This window comes from Molossus molossus, unplaced genomic scaffold (genome assembly GCF_014108415.1).
Source record: "Molossus molossus isolate mMolMol1 unplaced genomic scaffold, mMolMol1.p scaffold_m16_p_7, whole genome shotgun sequence".
Lineage (NCBI taxonomy): Eukaryota > Metazoa > Chordata > Mammalia > Chiroptera > Molossidae > Molossus > Molossus molossus.
This window is the reverse complement of record NW_023425401.1, coordinates 112399337-112422482: the sequence shown is the minus strand read 5'-3', so window position 1 is coordinate 112422482 and position 23146 is coordinate 112399337. Positions and strand designations below refer to the sequence as shown.

The 23146-nt window shown below is 58.1% G+C and overlaps 1 protein-coding gene across 1 annotated transcript in view; it reads left to right on the top strand.

Annotated features, from left to right (window-relative positions):
• Positions 1-23146, top strand: part of PTPRN2 (protein tyrosine phosphatase receptor type N2) — a 385447-nt gene that overhangs the window by 177684 nt on the left and 184617 nt on the right. The window contains exon 11 of the mRNA XM_036246374.1: positions 1567-1646. Within this exon, the coding sequence (XP_036102267.1) occupies positions 1567-1646 (80 nt within the window). The remainder of the gene's footprint in view (positions 1-1566; positions 1647-23146) is intronic.

Here is a 23146-nt window from a genome sequence, read left to right as displayed (position 1 = left end):
GAGCCGGAAAGCGCAGGAGAGAGGGGCAGCACCTGGACCCTGCAGGGGGCTGGGCACCCCCCCCCCCACTCCTGACGTGTTTGTTTCTGATTTCTCAGGCAGCTCCTGCTTAGCATTGTAGCTGATCTTTGAAGGAACAATGAGGCGCTTCCCTGTACTTCTTGGCAGGAGAGTGGGGCCTCGGGCAGAGTTTAAGGAGAGTGAGTGGGAGCAGGCTCTCTGGAGGGGGTCCTTTCCCTCGGCTGCCTTCTCCCACCCAAGGGGGTCCTCTCTGTGTCACCTGTCTGCAAGGGACTTTCCCACGGAGCAGCGGTTCTCAGCCTGTGGGTCACGACCCCTTTGGGGGTCGAACGACCCTTTCACGGGGGTCGCCTAAGACCATTGGAAAACACATTTCCGGTGGTGATTCATGACAGTATAAAATTGCAGTTATGAAGCAGCAACGAAAATTTTATGGTGGGGGGCCACCACCACATGAGGAGCTGTATCAAGGGGTGAGGCTGAGAACTCCTGCCATGGGGGGTATTTGAGGAGTGGTTGTCTGAAGAGCTCTCCACTCTGGGTGGGGTCACCCTGTTGAGACGACCCTGAAATCCTGCCGTATTTTGAGATTGCTAAGCGTGTAATACACGTTTCTAAGGGACACGAGGTCTCCAGATGAATCAAATTGTTAAGAAAAAAGTGACGTGTTTTTCAAAATCACGTTCAATATTGAGTTTAAAAGCTTTGGAAATTCTGGATTCTTCCTGTCAGCCAGCTCCCTGCCAGTTATTTTTATAGTGAATGTTTCTTAAGGACTTTGATATGTTTTTTAAACAGTTGCTGTCAAAAAAATTTTTTTTTAATGCTCGTCTCTTCCTTTCTGCTTTTGATTCATTCTGCTCCCTTGGGAACCAAGTACTAAAATCTGTTTCCATAACAATTTTTTCCTTTGCAAGAATATCTGCTTGTTATTGTTGGGTTGTTGGGGTTGAATTTTTCCTAAGAGCACCGCCCTGCGTCTTAGAAACGCAGAGCCTGCCAGGGAGTCACCCGAAAACAGAAACAAGGAGTCACAGTGCCAGGAGCACACTCACGTGTGGGTGAGCAGTGGCCCTGGGCACGTGCAAGACACGGAGACCTGGTGGGGGTCCCGCGTAGGGAGGACACGGGACCTGGTGGGGGTCCCGCGTGGGGAGCGGTGGCCCTGGGCACGTGCAGGACACGGGACCCGGTGGCCCTGGGCATGTGCAGGACACGGGACCTGGTGGGGGTCCTGCGTGGGGAGGACACGGAGACCTGGTGGGGGTCCCGCGTGGGGAGCGGTGGTCCTGGGCACGTGCAGGACACGGGACCCGGTGGGGGTCCCACGCGATGGCCCTGGGCACGTGGAGGACACGGGACCTGGTGGGGGTCCCGCGTGGGGAGCGGTGGCCCTGGGCACGTGCAGGACACGGAGACCTGGTGGGGGTCCCGCGTGGGGAGCGGTGGCCCTGGGCACGGGTCTGAGGGTGTCACGCTGTCCACTCTCTCGGGCTGCGCGGTGTGCTGAGCGGTCCTGACGCCTTTCCGTGTGGTCTCTTCCAGTGTCCTGGGACCGGCCGTGACCTTCAGAGTGGGAGCCAACGACCAGAACGTGACGACTGTGGATGTGGCGAAGGCAGCAGGTAGAGTTCTTCCCGCAACGACACGCGCACCCCGGCGGGGGCGGGAAGGACGGCCCGTCTCTGGCACCCCGACACTTGTGGGGAGAGGGAGGTGCAGCGGGTCAGGTGGCGGGGCTCCGTGGACGCGGCGCGGCTGGCGTGGGCGTGACCGCCTTCCTGCGCCGCAGCCCAGACCTGCCCGGGAGGCTCAGCAGAACCAGTGACCTGGTCAGTTCTGTGGTTGGGCCCAGCTCGAGCCGGTCCCCTCCCACAGCTGGGGAGACCCGGTCCGTCCGTGAGTGAAAAGCCGGGGGCACAGGGGAGGGTGCTGGGGGCGCTTGGAGCTGCCCTCCCCGTCTCGCTCGGCTCCGGAACGCTGACCGGTGCGGTCCTTCCGCCTCGGCGGACAGCGCAGGCGCACAGCGTCCGGGGCCCTGGTCCTGCGGCCCGGCCCGGCCCGGCCCGGCCCGGCCCATCTGCTGCGGGGCTGAGGCCTGGGCCCGGCCCCCGCGGACGGGACGCGTCTCCGCCGCGCCCCTGCTGCTGAGCGCTCGGACACTTTACTGAGACGTATGTGTGTTCCAAAGTGGGGGGCTGTGAGGGGGGCTCGTCCCGTCAGTGGGGTGAACTGCGCGCCGGTGTGTGGGGCTGGGGCTGGATTCTGCTGGTGGGCAATCGCGGTGCCCTCGGCGACTCATTTGCTGCAAGTGTGGATTTGGGGGGCCAAGCATTTAGGTTAAACAAGGATTTGTGGCCAAGTTGACTTCACTCAGAAAACCTGGCTTATTGGAGGGACTGTCCCCCCTTCTTCTCAAGGTCATAACCCGCAGCTCGGGGTGCAGCTGGGAAAGCCGCCAAGCGGCGACCCCGCCCTGAGTGCCCTCGGGGGCCCTGGCGGGCACAGGTCGCCTGTTTCTGGGACTGTTCGGGGCCCCGCCCTGGTGGCCGCAGGCTGTCTCCTTCCCCGCCCGCGGCCAGTGTCCCTCTGGGCCCTGGTGTGAGTGGTCGGCCTCCGAGCACATCCGCGGCCCACGCAGGCATCGGTGTAGCGGAAACGCACTGACGGTGGCTCCACGTTGGCCGTTTGTCCCAGTGCCGGGCACAGGGCTCTCGGAGTCAGGTTTGCATAGGACGCTGTGGATGGACGAACACAGAAGGAAGTGTCGTCCTTTTCAATCCCCACCCAAGGACATGTCCGTTGATCTAGAGGATGGAAGGGGGGGGGGGGAGACTGGCTGCCTCCCGCATGTGCCCCAGACCGGGGATGGAATCCGAGACCCTTCGGTGTCCAGGGCGATGCTCCAACCACGGAGCCACACTGACCAGGGAGAAGTCCCTCCCTTTTTAAATCATGACAGTGTATCACTGACGATGGCCCGTCATTGTTTTGCTTTCTGGGGAAAGTGAGGTCAGTTGTTCGAAACCTGTTCCTCTGGTTGTCGCTGGTCCCTGCTGTGTACCGAGAGCCCTTCCAGGGTGACATGGATACAAAATGAGTCACCGCAGCGACTTCCAGCTACGGAACTAGCTTATCACACCAACACATTCACCGTACGCTTGAACACTGGTGACGTACACACACAGTGAAAAAACGCATTCCTTTTATATCTGGAATAATTTAAAGATGTTATGAAGTACGTCATGCTGTCTAAGGAAATGACAGTGCAAAATAAGTGTGTGATGGAGAGATCTTATTTGGGAGCAGTAGAAATACCGGGACCACGCCTGCCTGCTGAGAGTGTCCGGGGCCACAGAAAGAAGTGACCTTGCTCAGGGCAGTGTCCACGTGACGTTGACGTCCTCACAAGTCAACAAGGGAGAATTTTGTTTTTTGTTTTTTTTTAATCCTCACTCGAGGACATTTTTCCATTTTTTGTTCAGGTAGAGTGGGAGGGAGAGAGAGGAACAGAGAGAGAGAGGAACATCGATGTGAAAGGGACACATCGAGTGGCTGCCACCCGCACGACCAACCAGGGCCGGGGACAAACTGCAACCGAGGTACATGCCCTTAGCGGGAACCGAACCCGGGTCTCTCAGGACCGCAGGCCGACGCTCTGACCGCTGAGCCAAACCGGCCAGGGCCAACGGAGAATTTTGAACTCACAGGAAGTTCTCTGTGGTTTCGCACTTTCGGAGATGACGTTCCATCTCAGCAGTGCTACCGAAGCCTGCCTGGGGGCCTTGTGGGCCGACCCACGTGGGTGGGCTGTGCGGGGGCCACGGTGTCCCCAGCGCACAGACGGACAGAGCCTCCCGCCGAAATGCAACCAGTGTCTCGTGTCCTGCAAACCCAGCGGCTGTGCGCACTCGGTTTCCTCGTCGGCTTAACGACGCTGCGTTGTGGGTGTCTCGTGCGATTACCAACGGAGGGAGACACGACCCCGCGGATGGAATTAATAGGGGCATTTAGTTTGCTAATTTTATACAAAATGATACAAAACTTCATGAATAGGCACACAGCTGTTAATCCCATCGAACGTCACGGTGCAGATGCTGAGCGATGGGGGGTGGCTGTCCCCATGGCTCAGGGTCTCTGTTCTCGAGGGGGTTCTTTTCTGCAAACCCGCCTCCTTGCGGACTTGGACGCGACCGTGAAGTGTTGGTGGACGTGGCAGTGAGGGTGCTGCTGTGAGGTGCTCACTGGCTTGTCCACACGTAGAAAACTGGCAGGTCCTTTTTTTCCTTTATTGATTTTAGAGAGAGGACGGGAGAGGGAGAGAGAAAGAAACATGGATGAGAGAGAACATCGTTTGGCTGGCTCCTGCACGCCCCCCACTGGGGATCAGGCCCACAGCCTGGGCATGTGCCCTGACCGGGAACCAAACCAGCCACCTCTTGGTGCAGGGTCAACGCTCAACCTGTGAGCCACACCAGCCGGGCAGCTACTTTTAATCTTTATGGCCAGGTCATCAAGTCATACTGGGCAGAACAGAAAAGTCCTCTCTTTACTTTGTTCCCCGGGTCGATTATTCTGGAACAGCAAGTATATTTCCAGTTCCTCTGCTTCAGGGGGTGTGGTTAATCGCCCTGCACAGTGTGCTCCCCTTGCCGCAGGCCGGCCCGCGTTCCCAGGAGCTGCCCCGAGGGCTGGGCACAGCAGGACGTGGCCCTTCTTTTCCTCAGGGAGCAGGAGCCAGAGGGTCTGACCAGAGGGTAATGGAGAGTCCCGTCGGCACCTGCAGCACCCTCTGCGCTGCATGGACAGCCCACGGGGGCCCCGTGTGGACTTGGGGGGCACTGGAGAAATGCGGGCGGGTGTAGGTGTCAGGGTCTAACCCTGGGGCAGACCAGACCCCTCCCGTCTTGCAGATGCTGGGTGGGAGATGGCACAGGGGCTCCTCAGGGCCGGGCAGGTTAGCAAGGAGGAGGTAGTTGGGGCCCCAGAACAGGCTTCGAAGAGGCTTGATGGGGGGTGATGCAAGGTGGGTGCCGCCTCCCACCACTGCTGGGCACAGTCCGGAATGACTGCTGCAGTCTTGACAAGTGTTGCAGGGGTGGAGCTGGGGGCTGTCAGCAGAGGGGTCTGCGCTGCTCACCCAGCTGGAGGTGGCCCCCGCGCCTCGGCCTGTAACCAGAGCCCGGGCTTCGCCTGCCCATCCTGCACCCCTGCTTCGAAGTGACTCGTGCGTCACCATTTGCAGGGTCACCTATGTGGGAACACGTGATGGGCCTCGGGGCGAGGTGCGGACGGCGGGCGGTCTCCAGGGTGCCTGTGCCGCGTCCATTTCCGTACGAAGGGGCCTGTGGGTCACAGTCATTCACGGAGGAAACAGTCTCAGGACCCCGTGAGCAGGTGTCGGGTCCTGTCGGGTCCTGTCGGCTCCAGCAGCACACTTCTCCCTCTGATGTCTGCGGCCTCGTCACATAAGCAGGTCCACCGGGCTCTGGTGTGATCCAGAGAGGTGCAGGGGTGCCCGGGCCCAGGACCTACACGGCCTCAGCGCCCACTGAGATGCAGGCAGCGGTCAGCACGCACACAGAGGATGCCAGGAACTGGGGCCAGCGCCCTCCTCGGCCAGGACTCGGGGTGTGGGTGGATAGCCACAGAAACACGCTGACTTTGTGCTAAAACTGTTAGCGCCCCTGCGCGGGGAGAAGTGAGCGAGGCTGTAAGTGCAGTGCGGTGCGCTCAGCACCCCTTCAGGGCGGTGCTGCAGGTCCTGCTCGGGGGCAGCGCCCTGGGGGCAGCTGTGAAATGCAGATGGGTCAGTGGAACAAAAGGGGCTTTGCCAGCTGATGTCCAGCCTGCTCGAGGCCCCTCCCCCTCCACCTCCCCCTCCATGCAGCCCGTCTGTCAGCTGACCTGTGCCCCACTGGGGGCTCCCTGTAGTGGCCCCTTGGCGATGAAGGTTCCAGACCCATCTGGAGGTTTGCTCTGGGGGCCAGGACAGCTGAGGTGGGATGGACGCGGAGAGGGAGCGGGCGGGGTGTGGGGTCAGGGCCCCGGGCGGGGCGGGAACGGGGTGCTCCCGGCCCCACACCCTTCGTCTGTGGCTCTGCAGCCGGGAAAACATGGTCTCAAAGGGGCAGCCACTGGGCCATCGGCCACCCGGGCTCCTGTGCAGGTTCTGTCCACGGAGATGGGGCTCCCCTAGGGTCCCCGAGTGGGCAGAGACGTGGGGATGCCCACCTCGTGAGGACAGAGACTCAGCTCTTTCCCAAGACTCTGTTTCTGGTGGCTGGTGGCCGAACCCACTTCATGTCACTTCATTATTTTAAGCACCTCCAGGTCACCCACAAACCCAGTAGCCACTGCTCTTAGAGGGACGCAGCTAAGGGGGCCCCTCTTCCTGCACCTTCTCATCTGATTCCCACGCTCGGGGTCTCTCCTGAGAGCCAGCAGCGAGCGAGAGCAGCCCGAGGTGGCCGCTGCGGTGAGAGCTGAGCAGGGGCGAGGTGCGAGGGGCGTCAGCACCTGCCCGGCTAAGGGCCTGTAGGAGGAGGCGTCCCCGCTGGCTGCTTCCGGGACAGTCTGCGAACCGCCCTGGCGTGGGCGCCGGGACCGTTCCTGGGCAGGGGACGCAGCCGTCACCTGACGAGCTCGCCTAATGGACACCTGGGTGCGACGGGGCTCCTGCCTGCAGCAGCTCAGCAGACAAGGGAGCGTCCCCCATCCCTGCCGCACGCTGGGCAGCAGCGCCCCCCACCTGGTCCCCAGCGGAGACGGAAACTGCGGCTTCTGTGGGTGGCTGTGCCCGCGGAGCCCCCCCTCCTCCCCGCCTGCCCCGCAGTGTCCCGAGGCCAGGCTCCGCGGGTGCTCCGAGGGAATGGGACCGTGTCCATCTCCTGCGTTTAGGGAATGTAAACCCTGGGGCAGTGACGCGGTTACTTCCTGGTTCCTCCTGGTGGCCCAGTGTCTGCCTCGCGGCGAGGGACCTCTGAGGCAGCGGCAGCTCTTTTCGGCATTGCCCCCAGTTGCCGGGCAGCCTCCACTCCTGGGTGCCCAGGGCTTTAGCACAGTTTGTGGGTGGCAGCGTCACCCCTGGGAACCCCATTGTGCTCTGAACCCGGCCGTCCCCTGCAGGCAGCCCGAGGCGAGGTCACACCCTCCCGTCCTCCCTGGTGTCTGCTGCCGTGGGGATGGGTGGGGATGGTCTGCTGAGGCACCTTCGCTGAGAATCGCGGCAGCTCTTTAATGTCAGGCGCAGGGAGTCCTGCTGTGTCCTCTGCCCCACGTCACTGGCCATGTGGGACTGGCCGTGTTTGTGTCCAGGACCCGAGACTGGACGGGGATGTCATCAGAGAAGATGAGGACGTCGGCCCGGGCGCTGGCACTCAGAACAGGGCTGTCTGCCCCCACCTGCCCCACCAGCCCACATCCTGTCTCCGCCTCGTACATTCGTTTTGTTTGGAAACTAAAACTGAGATGAAACTGTCCAACTTCCCTCTCAGTAACGACAAACAGTGTAACAGCTGTATCTGAGTCAGTCATTCATCTGTTCTCCGTGTGTGACGTGCTCAACCTCCAGAAGTGTGTTCTTTCTCCTCCGGTCGGCACTCTTAACCACGGTGTTTGTGAAGAGCTGGCCGAGCCTGCGGGTCCCTGTCCTCGGGGGTTCTCACGGGGGAGCAGCGGCTACGAGAAGTGAGCTCGTGTGTCATCCGCGGTGAGGGATGTGACCAGACGAACAGCAGCAGGTGTCCCTAGAAGTAGTTACACTCAGTTGCTTTTCAGTGCACGGGTCTCTCCCTTCTTCCCAAATCGCTGACTCACGTCTTTGAAGGGGTGTCGCCCTCCACCCCCCAACATGCCACAAAGAACAGCAGAGACCCTGGCCGTGCATCGGTTCACCTGAGCCTGTCGGGTGCTGACGTGTTCTGTGCTTTGAGGTGACCCACCTCTGACTAGAAGGTGTGAGGAACCAGGGCGCCACCGGGAGCTGAGCACACAGCTGCGATCTGAACCCTGGTCCAAGTTCTCCTCCCGGCGGCTTCTTGTCTGGACTGAGGTCCACCCACAGCACAGGTGTTTGAGCGTGTGGCCTCCTGATTACGTGTCCTCATGGGACAGAGCCTCACCCTGTCCCGTAGGGACCGCTGGGCACCCAGCTTCGGGCTCTCCCGGTGTCTGTAATGATGCCTTTTAATACACGCGTCCTCGACGTTGATCTTGGGGAAGGGTTAAAACAGGCAGGATCTGTGCAGAAAGAACCCAAACCGTGCAGCTGATCAGTAAGAGCGTCGCAGAGTAGACGCAGGAAAGGGGGTGGTGGCTGGAGGTTGTCTGCTCGGACACCACCTTAATCCCGGGGGATGGAGGCAGACCTGGGGAGGGCGGGGACCTGAGAGTCCCCAGTTACCCCTTCGGCCATAGGGTTTCCAAGAGAATCAGTACCTTTTGGTTGTTTCTTTATATTAATGGTATCAAGAACTACCAGTCACATTTTTTTATACAGATAAAGTATGTTTATTCTTACTTTCAACTTTTAGTAATCAGTGGCTCCTGCCGTTCCCCAAACTTTCCACCCAAGCCGTGCTCGGGGCCTTTGCCGCCGCTGTTGTGCAGCCAGGCCGGTTTCCGGGGGTACGCACAGCTCCTGAGGCCCCAGGTCCCCGTCCCCATCACCTTCCTTCTGTGAAGAGCTTCTAGCATTTCCTTCAAGGCAGGCCGGCTGTTGACCAACCCCCTCCCTTCTGTTTACCTGAAATACTCATTTCTCCTTCGCCGCTGGATGCGGAGTTGCCGGGTTGGCGTGCGTGCGTGCGTGCGTGCGTGTGTGTGTGTGTGTGTGTGAACACTTTAAAGGATCTGTTTCATTCCCTTCTCACCTGCGAGGCTTCGGGAACGAGGTCCCCGCGCGTCCTTCCTGTGCCTGTGCGGTCGGGCTCTTCCTCCGGAGCGCTGAGGTTCTGTCTCTGTCTGGTTTCTGCAGTTTGTTTACGATGTTCCCGGGTATAAATCCGGGGGGAACTTATTCTGCTTGGTGCTCTGAGCTATGTGATCTGTGGTTTGGTGTCTGTATGCGTCTTGGAAGATTTCAGCCATCATTGTTCTTTCTTTCTGTTTTTCTTTTTTTTTTTTTTTTTTTTAATCCTCATCCGAGGACATTTTTCCATTTTTTGTACAGACAGAGTAGGAGGGAGAGAGGGAAACATCGATGTGAAAGGGACACATCGAGTGGCTGCCACCCGCACGACCAACCAGGGCCGGGGACAAACTGCAACCGAGGTACGTGCCCTTAGCGGGAACCGAACCCGGGTCTTTACGGACCGCAGGCCGACGCTCTAACCGCTGAGCCAAACCAGCCAGGGCTCTGTTTTTCAATCACAGTGGACATACAATATCGTTTTAGTTTCAGGTGTTCACCAGCGGTCGGCCGTTGTGTAGCTCACTAAGTGATCACCCCGATAAATCTCGTACCCTCCGGGCACCGTGCACAGTTACTATAATATTATTGACTCTGTTCCCTGAGCTGGACTTCACATCCTGGGACTGTTCTGTGACCACCACTCTGTGCTTCTCAGTCCCTCACCTTCTCCCCAGCCTCCTCCCATCTGGCCACCGTCAGAATGTTCCGAGTCTGTGTCTGTTCTGCTTGTTCGCTGTGTTGTTTGGATTCGTGCTTGATGGACGTGTATGGACGGCCATTTGTCCCTCTCTCTGCCGTCTCTGTCTGCAGCCGGTCCCCTAGGCTCGTTTCCAGCCCCTCGTTTCCATCCTGTCTTCTCTGCGATGCAGTTTGGGTATTTCTGTGGCCGTGTCTTCATGCTCCCTGGTTCTCGGTGAGCCGTTTCCCGTCTAGCAATGAGCCTGTCACTGGTGGTCTTCATTCCCGGCGTTTGTTTTGATGCTTAGCGTTTCCCTGCTCTGCCGACACCTCCCAGCTGCTGTTACCCACGGTCCTGCTGGCGCTGCTGGCGCGTCGGTCACAGTGGTTCTAAATTCCCAGCTGAGGATTCCGAGGTCTGTCAGGTCCGAGTGTGGAGCTGGTGCCTCCTTTGTCTGTCTGTTTTTGCCTTTTAGTATGCCGGTGATTTCTGGTTGAAAACCCGATGTGGTGCATAAGGCCCTCAGTGTGCGGTGCCCTGTCCCGTGGGAGTAGACTGTCCACGTGCCCTCAGTGTGTGGTGCCCTGTCCCGTAGGAGTAGACTGTCCACGTGCCCTCAGTGTGCGGTGCCCTGTCCCGCGGGAGTAGACTGTCCACGTGCCCTCAGTGTGCGGTGCCCTGTCCCGTAGGAGTAGACTGTCCACGTGCCCTCAGTGTGTGGTGCCCTGTCCCGCGGGAGTAGGCTGTCCACGTGCCCTCAGTGTGCGGTGCCCTGTCCCGCAGGAGTAGGCTGTCCACGTGCCCTCAGTGTGCGGTGCCCTGTCCCATGGGAGTAGACTGTCCACGTGCCCTCAGTGTGCGGTGCCCTGTCCCGTGGGAGTAGGCTGTCCACGTGCCCTCAGTGTGCGGTGCCCTGTCCCGCGGGAGTAGGCTGTCCACGTGCCCTCAGTGTGCGGTGCCCTGTCCCGCGGGAGTAGGCTGTCCACGTGCCCTCAGTGTGCGGTGCCCTGTCCCGTGGGAGTAGGCTGTCCACGTGCCCTCAGTGTGCGGTGCCCTGTCCCGTGGGAGTAGGCTGTCCACATGTTCACATGTCACGTCACTGTGAGTGCCGGGCCTGTGTTCTGGTGTGTGCAGTTCAGCTCCTGGTTTGGGGTTTTTTTCTAGACACTGTTCCTAAATAGGGTCTGCTGCCCTGTCCACGTCCACCTGTGGTTTCCTGCTGTCACACAGAAGTGCAGGTACCTGGTGGTGAGGGCTGGGGCGGGACGCTTCGGTCCCACGGTCAGTCTCAGCTTCTCCGGGCCTGTGACCGGCTTTCTTCTCCCTCAGGAACGAGAGGGGCTGGAGCTCAGGGGCTGGAGCTCGGTGACTGTATGTAGCACTTACAATGTAGCCAAATACTCTGTTGTCTACATTGTATAAATACAGACACTTCACGTGAATACATAAGCATGATCCCTGGCCGATGTGGCTCAGCATTTAGAGCAGCTGCCTTCAGACCAAAGAGTCTTGGGTTTGATTCCTGGTCAAGGGCATGAACCTTGGTTTTGGGTTTAATACCTGGCCCTGGTCGGGGTCGTGCAGGAGGCAACCAATCAATGTGTCTCTCTCACATCGATGTTTCTCTCTCTCCCTTCTTCCCACTCTATCTAAAAATATCAATGGAAAAATATCCTCAAGTGAGTATTAAATAGATATATATATAATTGTTTGTATTTATATATATATTTATTAATAAATACCATGTTCTATGTAGCTGATATTTTATTAAGTATTATAAGTATCTGAATATTAATTTTTTTCAGTACATTCTATATGTTACAAAAGTTAAGATTCCCTTGTATGTTTTTATATGGTGTCTATTACTGCATAGAATTTCTAAAACTTTTGTCAAGTTGATCTATATTTTCTGCTACAGTTTGGATTTGGGGGGGGTCTCAGTCATGGTATCTTTCCCTACAGTAATGTCATAAAAATATGTGCCCCTGTTCTCTTCCAGAAGTTTAGTCTTTAACCCACCAAGGAGATAGTTTCGTGTCTTTCTGCTTCTGTAGCCATTGTCCTGGCCCCGCTGGTTCAACAGTTCATCCCTATCCCTTCGGTCTGCCGGTCACATTGGTGTTGCTCTGGTTCCTACATGCAGTTGTACTTCTAGCTCCTTAGTTTTATTTCACTGGTTCTTTGTCAGCCTTTCCAACACCGTGCGTATCGAATTCACGGGGAGCGTGGCCAGAGTTTGAACTGGAATTCCGTGAAACACGTCGAATCTTCTCATCCTTCACCTGGGCATCTCTCCACTCAGCCAGTCAGTGAGGTTTCACAGTCAGGGTAAAGCTTTAGAGATAGTTCTGTTCACGTTTTCAAAGCACCTTAACAGGCGAATGAATTGTTTTTAAATTAATTTCTAATTATCTAAAACTTTATTGTTTGGCCATTATGGAAAAGGTATGGAGGTTCCTCAAAAAATTAAAAATAGAACTACCATGTGATCCAGAATTTCTGGGTATTTATCCAAAAGAAATGAAACCACAGGCGTGGAAATACCACATCTCTTTGTTTCCACGGCATCATTCCAACAGCCAAGACGTGGGGACAACCTAGGTGTTCGTCCACAGGTGAACAAATAAACAGAAGCAGGTGTGCACACACGCACACACGTACACACACGCACATGTGTGTACACACACGTGCACACACACACTGGAATATTACTCAACCACAAAAAGGAAAGAAATCCTGCTATTTGCAACAACATCAATGACGTTTGAGAGCCTTATGATAAGTGAATTAAGTCTGATACAGAAAGACAAACACTGTGATCTCACTGCTAGTGGAAATGAGAGAGAAAACCAAACTCATAGAAATAGGGTACCGGTGGTTGCTAGCGGCGGGGTGTCAGGGAGATGGAGAGATGTTGGTCAAAATGTAAGTTCTGGGATCCAACGTACAGCCTGGTGACTATAGTACGTCCGGACCATGTTCTCAAAAGCCCGTAAGAGTATAGATCATAAGTGTTTTTAACACACACACACAAGTGATTACATGAGGTGATGGGTGTCCAACTAATCTGAGTGTGATAATCATTTCACAATATGTGTATATCAAGTCATCAGTACACCTTAAACTTACAAAATGATGTGTGTCTTGCATTCTTGAGTTTATATTTTCTGGATTATATATTTATATGTGGGAAACCATATCCTCTGTCCCTGCAAAATGTTTTCTTCCTTTCGAACCCCGTGTCTTCTGATTGTATATTAAGTTCCCTAGGATCGTCCCAATGAGACGGCAGGTGCCGCTCTGTTCCCGACTTGAAGAGAACGTTTCCGGTTCTTCATCTCGGTGAAGGATGATCTTTGCTGAAGATTTCAGTAGAAAGTCTTTATCGGATCAAGGAAGTTACATTCCTAGTTTCTTAAAACTTAAAACATTTTGAATGGGTGACACGCTTATTCTTGAATCTCTGAGATTATTGGGTTTTCCCCCCTCTAGCCTCTTAGGGATGTGCGTTGAGAAATCGGAAGACTTCGCATTTCAGGGCTAGACCCTTCCTGGTTGCGGAGTTAGCTTTGTAGGTTTTCCTATGTTGGATTTAGTTTGCTAATTTTTTTTGAGAATTGAGAGTCATTTAATTTTTGTTCTTGTATGTGCGCTGTCCATTGTAGTTTCAAGGCGATACTGCGCTCACAAAGCCAGTGTGGCTTCGGCCAGGGGAAAATCTGCACCGGACGGTCACATCACCGGGAGACCATGTCCAGTGTGTCCCTGGGGGTCTGGGCCGTGCAAACTGACTTAACTGTTTAATGTCGGGAGTGTGGTCAGGGCCTGTCCTTTCAACTCAACTTTGGCATTTTGTATTTTTTTCTAAAACTGATTAATATCATATTTTCCAATTATTTTGGTCATATTGTTCTCTTGTGATTTTGTAAGTCTGTGCTTTTTTTTTTCTAATCCTCACCTGAGGATATTTTTCCATTGATTTTCAGATAGAGTGGGAGGGAGGGAGAGAGAAACATCAATGTGAGAGACACATCGAGTGGTTGCCTCCTGCACGACCCTAAGCAGGGCCAGGGACAAACTGCAACTGAGGGACGTGCCCTTGGCCAGAATCAAACCCGAGACTGGTCTGCGGGCCGACGCTCTAACGGCTGAGCCAAACCGGCCAGGGCGTGTCCTTTCTGCATTGGTACATCCCTTGTTCATCCCTCACTTATTTTTGCTTTCTTTTCTTTCTTGGCAACCTTGATAGAGTTTTCCTATTTTGCGGGACCTCTCCAATAACCGGTGAGTTTTTGTCAGAGCTCTGGTGGTGGTCTTTCCGCTACTGCAGAAATTATCAAGTTATCTTGATTTCTTTTTCGGCATCTTTCTCTCCTCTGCTGGTACTTCCTCGTCATGGACTGTTTCCTGTTGTTCACAAGGTTTTGGGGTGTGGTGACCTCTTTCTTATGAGAATCGTCCAGCATCCCAAGAGCCCTCACTGTGGGAATGCTCATCCAGATGGTTTTGGGGTGACCCCAGTGAGACTGTGAGTGAGGGGCTGCATCACACTGAAGTGACACCGTGTGACGCAGTTGCTGGGTTTCTCTCCCGTGAGCCCCGAGACCCCGCCCTGCAGTGGGCAGGCTGTCCTGAACGCGTTGTGCGGTGGCTGTTGCGTCTACCACTGTGCATGTCAGGACTCCTGACCTGTGTCAGGTCCCACCACGTCTCCACTCTGTCCGTCTCCGTGCGAGCTACAGCTCTACCTTTGTCGTCTCTGCATCTGGGGTTTCCCTCCAAGTTCAGCGCTGTATCGGAATCTCGGCAGCCTATAGGAATGAGCGTACATCTTCCTCCCTCGGGCAGGAGCTCAGTTCCTTGAAGAGCTCGGAGGGAGGGGTCATCACTGTCCCCCACACCAGGCTGGACACCTGGTCCCCTGGCTCAGGGCTCTGCTCGATCACCACTGAGGCAGTCAGTCCCCACGGGTCAGCCTCAGTGACGGAGTGAGCTCCTGGTTCCCGGGAGTCTGTCAGAGTATGTTTAGAAGCTGTTTGCATCGACGAGCTCCGTCTGTCCTGCATCTACCTTGTCAGACCTCCACCGGGTCCGCTTCTGTGCCAACACGTGGCAAGTTGGCAGGGCACCTCGGGTGGTGCCCTGCACCCCTGGCTCAGAACCTTCGCAGCCTGTCCTGTACCTCATCTCTCCAGACTCTCGTCCTCTAACTGGATTCGCCATGGCCGTCCTCAGACTTCATTTCAGTTCTGGGACACACACTCTCGCACACACACCCCAGCGCGCACACACGCACACCCCAGTGCACACACGCACACCTCAGTGCACACACACACCCCAGTGCACACACCCCCCCAGCACACACACCCCAGTGCACGCACACGCACACCCCAGTGCGCGCACACACCCCAGTGCACACACACACACCCCAGTGCGCACACGCACACCTCAATGCACACACCCACACCCATTTGCACACACCCCCAGCGCACACACGCACACCCCAGCGCACACACACACACCCCAGCGCACACACGCACACCCCCGTGCACACAAACACACACCCCAGTGCACACACACACCCCAGTGTGCACACACACACACCCCAGCACACGCACACACCCCAGCGCACACACGCACACCTCAGTGCACACACACACACCAGCACACGCACACCCCTCAGCACACACACATACCCTCAGTGCACACACACACACCCCAGCGCGCACACACACCCCCCCAGCACACATGCACTGCAGACTCGCTACGCTGACTCGGTGGCCTGATGGCTACTGTTCCCCAGCACCTCCCAACACTGAAACTTTCTGAACACCCTTCACTGTCCCCTCTGGAAATGATCATGGCTTCTGCAGTGAACATGAGGCCACCTGAGCTCCTGAGACCCGTACCTGGACTTGATGTTGCTCCAGCGCTCTGTCTGCACCCAGACACCCCGGGAGACTTGGCCGCAGGCTTGCCACCGTCTGGAGGGACGGGCCGGCCCTGCCTCCCCGCGGTCCCTGAGCCGTGCTCTGTGTCCAAACGGCAGTTCAGAAAGGACTGTTTGGTGAAGTCTTAGAGCACAGACAGTGGAGGCCTTTTTAGAAGACGTAAGACGACTGTTGGCAGCGGAGTGACAGCTGTTTCGTGTGTAGATAAGTACGTGGATTATGTTTTTCATCCGCCCCGTTGGGAGCTGAGGACCGTCACCTGTCATGTGACCTGATGAATGTGACACAGAATCGAACTTCCTGCCCGAGCTCGGGGTGTGTGTGTGGGGGGGGGCACCGCACCTCCCGTGAGCGGCAGTGTGCGCGCCCCCTGCAAACGTGTCACCGCGTCAGTTCCTGGCCCTCTGGTCCTCCCGTGAACTGGCAGAGGGCTGGCCTCCTGGGGCGTGGACGTGTGGGCACTACTGATGCGCGTCCCCTGGGGCCTTCCCGCTGGGGTCCGTGGCCCCAGGGTGGGCCGTCCCACTGCTCCTCGCGGGAGAAAACAGCCAGGGGCCCCTTGAAAGCGGAGGCTTGGCCACCCCAGCGCCTCCCACATCAGGAGTGAGAAACAAAGGGAACGGAAACTTCAAAGCCTGCAGAGCTTCCTGCTTCAAAGCAGCCCTTCCCTTTTGTAGTCGCTCTGACGATAATTAATGCACTAAAACTGCGGCGCGAACACCTCCCCGCCCTCCTGCGCGGCCTACGTTGTTTTCCGACTGCCGCTCTTCTCAGCGGCTCCGAACCTTTCTCCCGGTCTCTCGTGTCCATCCAGTGGACAGCAACACGCAAGGAAGATGGGAACACCTTTTCACAGCGCTGAGAAAGGGGTTCCTGGGTACACCCTCTGTCCTTCATTTACTTTCTAATCAGAGAAAACGTTAATTTACGCTCCTGAACATTATCACTATTATGTTTTTTATTTTGAGAACAAATACGAAGTGGCTCCAAAGGCTTCTCCGCACCGTCTGCGTGACGCCGTGGCATCTCCGCGTGCCTTGGTGCACACGTCCCGTTCTGGGGTCGTCCCTGCACAGGGGCGGGCGTTTCCGGGGCTTTTCGGTTGTTCCTCTGCCCCCAGGTGAGAGCCGTCCTTCCTCGAAAACACCACAGGCCCCAGTGTCGGGCGCGGGGACCCGGGGGTGCAGGAGCGCGAGGAGGATTCGGGACAGTGGCCGTGTGGCGTCCCGGCCTCGGCGCTGCCGGTCCCCATGGCAGGTTCGCCGCCGCCGCCGCCTGCCAGGGCGTCAGGTCCTCCAGAAAGGCGTTTGCTTCCCGTGTTAAATTCGCGCACAGGGCAGACCGGGGAAAGGGTGAAGGCATGTTCCCACCGCAGCCTGTCGAGGGAGACACGCTGTCTGCCTCCTCAGCGTGGGTACAAAGTGCTGGGTGGTGTCGATCCAGTGTGACATCCACAGAGTGGAAGGAGGAGACACTTCCCGGAGACCACGTGACAGTCTGAGGAGGACCCGTGGGTGTGGCTCCTTCCCCGAGCACCCCATCCACCAAGAGTCACCCCTTTAGGACAGAAATGCCTGTCTCATCCTTACCTCCCAGGCAATGGGAGGGTGTGAGGGCTTCATGTGGAAGGGGGAGCAAAGCCCCAGGGTCTGTCTGTGATGCAAGGGGCGCCTTCAGACCACGGAGGCCTGGATGCAGAACAGGGCTGGTCACAGCGCTGGGCCAGGAGGACGGTCACGTGACACCCCCACAGTTGGAGGGAGGCCCCGAGGACACGGGCGTAGGGACCCACAGTTTGCCCTGCGGAGCGGTGGTGGGACGGCTGTCACAACAGGACAGACCTGTCTGCTGGCTGGTCCCGGGGCTGGCTGGTTCTTCCACCCCGATGCTGGGCATCTTTGAGTGTTCCTCATGGATGACGTCCGGCCAGGAGACCGGAGCCCACGTGGCTGGGCGTGAAGACAGCTGCTGTCCGGGTCGGTCAGTGTCTAGCCAGGTGCTTTCTGTGCCGGCCGATCCGAGTCCTCCCTGCAGAGCTGGGCTCTCCCGGCCTCCTGCCGTGCTCCGGGCCGCCCTCCCCTCCTGCTGTGGGCTCCTCCCCGCATGGTGCTCCCCGCACGTCCTCCTGGGCTGGCTCCAGCCGCCCCGTCCGGCCGCAGGCAGCGGGAAGAGCATGATGGGCGTTCTGGAAATTCAGGGCCTTCTCCTAGGGCTGCAGCTCAAAACCGCTTTTTCCTCCCAGAACTTCGGTCTCTCCAGTTGCTGTCGGTCGCTCACTTCTCTCTCACCTGTTCCCGAGTCCGCTGTTCTTCCGCGGCCTCCTGTGCCGTCTGTCCCGCTCTCCGGACAGCCATCGCCCTGGGTGTCAGGGAAGGAGACTTGCTGGCCCACGGTGCCCTGAGCTCAAGCTGCTCTGGACTCTTCCCAGGTCCTGTGCTCCCCCCCCCCGGGGCTGCGACAGGGTGTGGGTGCTGCGGGCACCCCTCATTCGAGAGAGGGTGTCGCCATGACCGGCCAGAGCTCAGGGAAGTCCTGGGAAGGCAGGTGTCCTGTGGGTTTCATCCATACCCATGTCCAGAGAGTCTGCCGGGCAGCTCAGTGGGTTAGAGCATCGTCCCCCATATGCCAAGGCTGCAGGTCCGATCCCCGGCCAGGGCCACCAATGATGCATCCCCAAGTGGAACAGCAAACTGATGTCTCTCCCTCCCCACTCCTGCCTCCCTCTCTAAAATCAATAATAGTGAAAAAGATAAAAGGATTGAGCGGAAGGACCTTGGTGGTCATTGGAGATGTTGGTTGCTGGCTGATGTGGGCTGGGGACCAACCCCCACTCACAGAGAAGTGCCTCCCGCACGCCCCTGATCATCTGTGCTCCCCCACATCCCAGGCCCCGGGGCAGCGGCTGTGCTCTCGGGCCTGTTTGTGAGGAGACTTTGCTGAGTCAGGCCGGCTCCGAGCACATGGGAAGCCCACCTGCGTCCCCTCGGGGGCAGTGCGTCCAGTGGACTGAAACCTCTGGCAGAGTCTGAATAAGGGCAGCTTTATTTTTTAATTTTTTTCTTTATTGATTTGTTCAGAGCAAGAGGAAAGGAGAGGGAGAGAGAGATGGAAACATCGATGAGAGAGAACATCGATGGGCCGCCTCCTGCCCGCCCCCCACTGGGGATGGGCCCACACCCTGGGATGTGCCCCGACCGGGAATCCAACCAGCCACCTCCTGGTGCAGGGTCGACGCTCAGCCACTGAGCCACACGGCCGGGCTGGAGGGCAGCTTTAAAGCAAAGGCACCGCATTCCCTGTGACTTGTTCCGACCGGCCCACCGAGTCCTCGGCACATGTGCCCCTGGCAGATCCGTGCTTCCGTCTGTCGGCCGTCAGTCCCAGGCTGCGTCACCACATCTCCGCAAGCACAGTCAGACCTCGCTCAGGCGTCTCCCGGCCCCAGCTCCCCGCTCCCGACCCAGCAGTCCTCCACGCGGACGCCGTGTGGGGGGTCACAGGTCCCCAGGGGCAGACAGGGGAGTGCGTGTGGGTCCCGCTCAGCCTCCCGCACAGACCATCGGAGGACACTGGGCTGTGGGTCCGTCCGTGGTTTTTTCTTCTGTTGCTGCTTACTATTAAATTTTCACTTTTTGCTGTACATTTTATTTCCTTTCTGTTAAATTTTTAGTTACGTTTCATGTCCTTTTTGTTTTTAAAATGTTTATTTAGCCCGGCCGGTGTGGCTCAGTGGTTGAGCATCGACCCTGCACCACGAAATCACCAGTTCGATTCCCAGTCAGGACACATCCCAGGTTGTGGGCCTGTTCCCAGTGGGGGGCGTGCAGGAGGCGGCCAGTCTGTGTTCTCTCTCATCGATGTTTCCGTCTCTCTGTCTAAAATCAATAAAGAAAAGTTGTTAAGGTGTGTTTATAGGTTCAGCAGTACATTAGACATGCACTGTGTACAGAAAGGTTAAGGCTGAATCATGGGGGGGCCTGGAACAGATTAATTCCATTTACACGATTCATAATAGGAAAAAAAGACTCTGTTTCAAACAGCCTTCAGGAACTAATTAAGCCCGAGAACCGAGGTTCCTCTGTTCACATCGACGAGCACTAGGAATTTAAACCAACTGAGACGTGACGTCTGCAAACGGAGTGGACATGACTCTGCAGCTCTCTGCTCCCCGTGTCCACGGTGAGCCCCGCTGACTGCCGCCCCTCCGCACAGCCTTCCGAGGGCGCTCGGTCAGCCCCGGCCCCTCCGCTTGGATTCTGTGCACATCTAAGTGCCGCATCCCTGGCATTTTAGTTGCGGACTAACATTTGGGGAAATGCACCAGTATCTGGGATGTGGATTCCGTCACTGGCCCTAAACCGGCACTTGCTCTGGACGAAGCTGCGGAGTGTCGACCGTGCGTGAGCCTGGGCACCCACTGACCCTCCTCCACCCTCCCAGTCGCCCTCTGCTGGCCTCCCAGCCTTAGAGGACGAGTGTTGTCCACACGCTGACACCTGCACGGCAGAGGGAGCGGTGGCAGAAAGAGGAGCGGACCAGAGACGAGAGAGAGCAGCTTGCCCTGGGTCTCACGTGTCCGGTGGTCCGCCCGAGTGCCTGGCTCTGTGGCCTGGCCTGAGGGTCGTCCTCTGATCCGCGAGTCGGTGGCCGCACCAGCCTTGGAGCTCACGGCAGAGCTCCTTCCTGAGGGCTCCAGTCTGCTCAGTGTCTTACGACTCTGCCTCAGTCTTCCCGACCGCTGAGCAGGCAGCAGACACAGGAGCGTCTCCCTCCCAGAGGCGTCTGCATTTAGCCTAAGTGAGGCTCGCTGACACGTGTGAGCACTGCTCCGGCAGGGCCGCCGACTGCCCAGCCCACAGGCGACACCGACACTGACGTGTCCGGGTGCAGGGGCCTTGGCCCGGGGGGTGCTCTCTCGAGAGGTAGCCGAGAGCAGAAGCCAACCCGAGTGCATGGTGCTTTGGGGTCCTTGCTGCATCTCTTAAATGTTGAACTGTCTTTAGATGTCAACCAGCCGGGCAGGTGAGGGGCATTGCATGACTGTTCCCACGTGTCCAGGCCCTCACCGCAGCTGACGGCTTTGTCCAAGCACGTGGAGGGTGGGCGATTCTGCCTCTCGTCAGTCAGCTGCACCAGAGGTCACGCCCTCCCCGAAACAGTCCCGGGCATTACTTTCTCCTGCCAGAGCCTTGGGGGTGCCCGCCGGCGGTCCTCAGGTGCTCGGTCCCTGGAGAGCGTCTGGGCGAACAGCCCCGAAGCCACCAACCACCACCAGCCCAGCAAGCCTGGCCCACAGCCCACTGACACATCGGAGCAGGACAGCTGAGTCCACACGGCAGTGCGCTCTCTGCCGCTCGACGGCCACGTCTGAGGGTGTGCGGACACCAGACCGCAGAGACCCTGCACGGCAGAGCCAGTTTCCGATGTGAACCTTCCTGTTTGCTCTCGGGACGTCCCGACGTCCTCTTTCTGGTGCCCACCCTCACCCGCACCTCGACCCAGGCTCTGGTGTCTCGCCCTGGACGGCGAGGGGCCTGTCTGCTGCCGTCCTCCCGACCGCCTCTCTTCTCACGCTTGCTGTCCTCGTTCAGGGCTCTTGACCTTGATTTCCGTAATCACCGTGGCTTGAATCACATCCCACCTTTCCCTGGGACCCGCTGTGTTCCAGCTAAGCCCACACGGGCATTTAGAGCTGGGACGCAGAGGGTGTCAGCGGCCGGGGGACATTCGGGGACGCCCAGAGTGGTCCGGAGGCTGGGGTGAGTGTGAGGACCCTGTGAGGAGCCGAGTGCGTTCGTCCTGGCAAAGCGGTGATGGGTGGGCACAGGCGCTGCCAGGGCTGGGGGGTGGTCCTGGGCCCAGGAGCCGCCTGGCCAGAGGAGGTCTTCCTGTGACCCTGGGCCCAGGGAGGGAAGGAGGAGGGGACTTGCCACCGTGAGCGGAGCCCCATGGTCCTGGCTCCTCGGGCTTGAGGTGAGGTTCTGCCCTGCCGGTGTTCACCGACGCTCCGCTCCTCGGTGGCCCCCCCAAACCTGGCTTCCACGTCCAGCTCCAGCTGTCTCGGTCCCATGTTCCCGTCAAGTCCCGATTTCTGCCATAATCCTCAGAGCACTGGCCGGGCGGCCGTGGGGACCCCAGGAGCCACACCCGCCGTCCCCGCACCCTGATGATTTTACCTTCAGAGTGGTTCTGGGGTCAGGTCCAGCCCTGACCGCTGGCCTCATCCCCACTGCAGGCCCAGACCACAGGCAGCCCCGTCCCTCGGCTGGGCAGCATGTCCTTGTGGGACCCTCCCGGGGGTCCAGGGAGTTCCACGCATGGCCGTCTCCACACCCCTTCCCGAGAGCGAGCGTCCGTGCGCCCTGAGGACTGGCGTGTCACAGAGCCCTGGGGACTGGCCAGGGGAGCAGCCGTTCTCACTGAGAGAAAGGGAAGGGGGTGACTCTTTGGGTGGGGGATGTGCTAGTCGTGTGACTCGGGGTCCTTGGACAGTCGCTTGCATCCGGCCGTCACACTGCACACTGTATTCCTCAGTTACACCTCAGTCCATCTGGGCGGCAGGGGATGGACGGGGAACCCACCACCTGCCCGGCACTGTCCGCGCAAGGGGCAGGGGTCAGGCACCCCCGTGCAGACACCACCACACACCGTCTGCCAGGCCGCCCTCTGCCCGCATGGCCCCTGTGCTTCTCACTGACCACCCGCAGCTTGAGTAGCCCACCCACCTGAAATGCCAGGTGAGTGACAGGTGCTCGGGGACAGTCCTGCCTGGATCGCCCTGGACCCCAGAGGGGCTCCCGCCAGGACCGGCGGCCTGGCTGAGCGGCAGGGCTCTGTGCTCCTTACCCAGCTCCTGTCCCGGCTGCTGGCTTGCCCGTCACTGCCTGTGTTTCAACATGAGCTCAAGCAGAACTGGGGCAGCTCATGCAGAAACAAAGAGGCTGAGTGCTTAGGGGACTTTAAAGCCAACCTGCCCCCACATGGCCACCCCTTCCCAAACTGCTCTGCGGGCTCAGCCCTGGGCTCCCAGACTCAACTACTGAGCAACACCCCTTCCTCCCCGCATAGCCTGTCGGGCCAGAAGCCCTCGTGTCCTGGACCTTTGTCCTGACCCGCTGGGTGGTCCCCGCTGTCCCGCCCGGAGCCCTGGTCTCCCCTGACGGAGGACGGCGTTCTGTTGTTGTTTCTAGTCGGGGAAAATCATCGGTGGCCAATCACCAGGCCCTTCTCCTCCAAGGAGCGCCTTCCGCAGGAGCCGCGCCTCCCAGCGGACAGCGTCCACTCGCCCACGCACCTCCCACAACTCTAAATAAAAATGTGTTTCAGGAAGCGCTCACCCTGCCCTTGGCCGGAGCGCGTGTAGCGTTATCCATCTGACTTAAGTGAAAATTACTCTTTACCTTGCATCCCACAAAGACACACTTTCCCCACCTGAGACAGGGAGGTGCTGCTGCCCTTCCCGCGAAGACGCAGGCCTGTTTCAGTGCCATCGTGGCCGTCGGGCGGGCCCTGTAGGAGGTGAGGCTCCCTTATCATTTATATGATTAGTTTCACCTTGTAGCTATGTCTCCGAAAACGCAA